At 42.2% G+C, this 2,500-nt stretch overlaps 1 protein-coding gene across 2 annotated transcripts in view; it reads left to right on the top strand.

Annotated features, from left to right (window-relative positions):
• LOC113812525 (uncharacterized) overlaps positions 1-2,500 on the top strand; it is a 29,533-nt gene that overhangs the window by 11,217 nt on the left and 15,816 nt on the right. For both annotated transcript variants that reach the window (XM_070129196.1, XM_027364431.2), the window contains one exon: positions 202-256. In XM_070129196.1, coding sequence (XP_069985297.1) covers positions 202-256 — 55 coding nt within the window. The remainder of the gene's footprint in view (positions 1-201; positions 257-2,500) is intronic.

Here is a 2,500-nt window from a genome sequence, read left to right as displayed (position 1 = left end):
ATATTACCATAGAAACTCACAAAGCGCATGGAACACATCCCTTCTCCTTAAGCCTAAACAACACTAAATACATACCGTCGTTATCCCATTACAGCTCAAAACACCGTCTCGCCTAAACATGCACAAAGCTCTCTGCCATTTGTCTAGACAGGCCTCCAGGTCTTCATGAATAATAACCTCAGGTGTCTTTCATCCCCGCAGGATGGGCAAGACCAGCGTAGAAACAACGACTCGCACCTACACCAAGGATGGCAAGGTAAGGCCCTCTCCCAGTCGAAGTTGTTAAATGCCTCGCTGTTTGCGTTACTGTTGTCGTTATATTCTTAATAACTCTTTGTCAAGTGTTTTGTTTACAAAGATCATTACATTGTTCCTATCGCAACAATGTTATTAGGGAAATTTGTGCTAACGACAATGATGCATGAGTCTATTGATATTACGCATTTAGCCTCGGGAGTACTGGAATTTGTATAAGTTTTGGTTGTTTTTTTGTCATCTATTTCTCGAAAGGGATCGCTAGTATCAGTCCTGGTGTCAGATTCCCTAAGGCTAATGTATAAGACCATTCTCAAGAAATGTGATTATGGCTGTTTTATCTCCTTATCTATGAAATACAAGTTTAAGGTGAAAATCCTCTCGTCATTCATGAAAAAACCGAACGGACTCACGGGTCGCCATCATACTGACAGACCCCGAGAACCTTATCAGCAGAACGTACGTACATTCTGGAACGAAATGGCTGACTTTTATCCCCGGACTTATCGCCTGAAGAAGAAGAGATCAGCGCATTAACGCTCACCACTATTCATATCAGAGACACGGTTTTGTAAAGTTTTATTATAAAAGAATCTGCTGCCACAGTTTAATCCTAGTACAAAGATATTGTTGAGAAAGGATTCCTTTTTTTATCAAATTCTATTCAATAATTCCACTTTTATCAATCTTATTAACTTTTTATCTCATCCGTGTTATCTGGGACACGTAAAGCTATGTGATTAAGTGTACTGCGACTTCAATATTACAGGCTTTTTTATTGCTAAAGTGGAATTTATTAGTACTGTTCTTGACACGGAATTTACTCTTTATTGATAGCTAAGAGATAAAGCAACAAAGGTTACTGTACTTCTTAAATCTATCATCTTGCAAGTCTTGCCGGTTATAATGTACATCGAACGGGATATAGTTGATGTAGCTAATATACTTCACTATGATGAACATGTCTGGACTGCAGTGGAAATTACAACGAAATCTCACATTTAGTTTAGCCCCCCCCCCCCCAAAAAAAAAATCAGTAAAGTAGAGTATAAATAATAGGTGTCACATTTTCACTGAAGGGCACACATGTCAAAGAACCATACAAACGGCTCGAAGGTGTCACCTGCTGATAAGATTACCCGAATACATCTCCAATATCGACTTTTTGTGGAGGACTGTTATTTGACCTTTTTACGTTTTATCAATGGATTTCATCAAACTGTCATTCACGTTGATACGACTAAAATAATTCATATACACATCTACATCGCTTCATTAATATTGCGCCTTATAGAAAAGGTAAAACCGCATAGTCACCACAATATCCCTTATATGGGGTTATCTGCCCCTCAGACTAGGTGTGCCTCTTGGCATACTCAATTTATTCCCATGTGGTGGTTCACCCCCCACCCCCTCCCCTGGCAGAGTGCGACAGGGGATGTTGTCGCCGTATTTTACATTTTAACGAGATCCTTCCCTAAAGCATGCCTTCCGCACAGCTCATGTTGCCTCCCCTTTTTGTCACCTCCACACGTTCTCTACAAGATCATCTGCCGGTCACATGATCTCGGCAATACCATCTGTAGTGAGGTCTAATCCTTCCGGCATCCTAAATTATCTTCCCTTGCCTGCTCCTTCTACCCCCGTGGTAATATTATATTCTATATCATAAAGCGTATTTTTACACATCTCCTACAATACCATAGCATATTTACTTTATCATACGTGTCCCATTATCACGTCCCCATCAGGGTCATTACGTCATCCCACTTTCCCCCTGCCGGAACGTGTCTTGGAGCATGCAACATCCTGCAGAGGATACCACACGTATTTTCTGCTGACAGACAGTCCCTGAGGGAATGAGACCAACTCCTTCCCCTACCGGTTTGAATGAGTCACCTGCAGCTGACGTTATCATCAGTGATGTGAACAGTAAGCAAAACATGCTTGAGGTCAGCATAGCACGATCGAGAGGGAGGGATGGAAGGAGGGAGGGAGGGGGAGGGGAGTCCGGACACTGTTGTGGCAATGCTCATGACACCAGTGCCAAGGAGAGCATGCGGCGCAGCTGCTGATCGACCGGGGGCTAGATGTGTTAGCACTGAACGGCATTTCGACAATATTTTTTGGAGTGATTCCCCGCACAACAACTAATCTAAGCTGTATCAGGAGTAAGAATAGTTTATTTCCAATCCATAAAAACGGATGCAGCAAAGCCGGATTTGTAATGTCTGAGGGGACGTTG

This window comes from Penaeus vannamei, chromosome 13 (genome assembly GCF_042767895.1).
Source record: "Penaeus vannamei isolate JL-2024 chromosome 13, ASM4276789v1, whole genome shotgun sequence".
NCBI classification, from domain to species: Eukaryota; Metazoa; Arthropoda; class Malacostraca; order Decapoda; family Penaeidae; genus Penaeus; species Penaeus vannamei.
The sequence above is the reverse complement of the archived record's forward strand: the minus strand, read 5'-3'. Positions and strand labels throughout refer to the sequence as shown.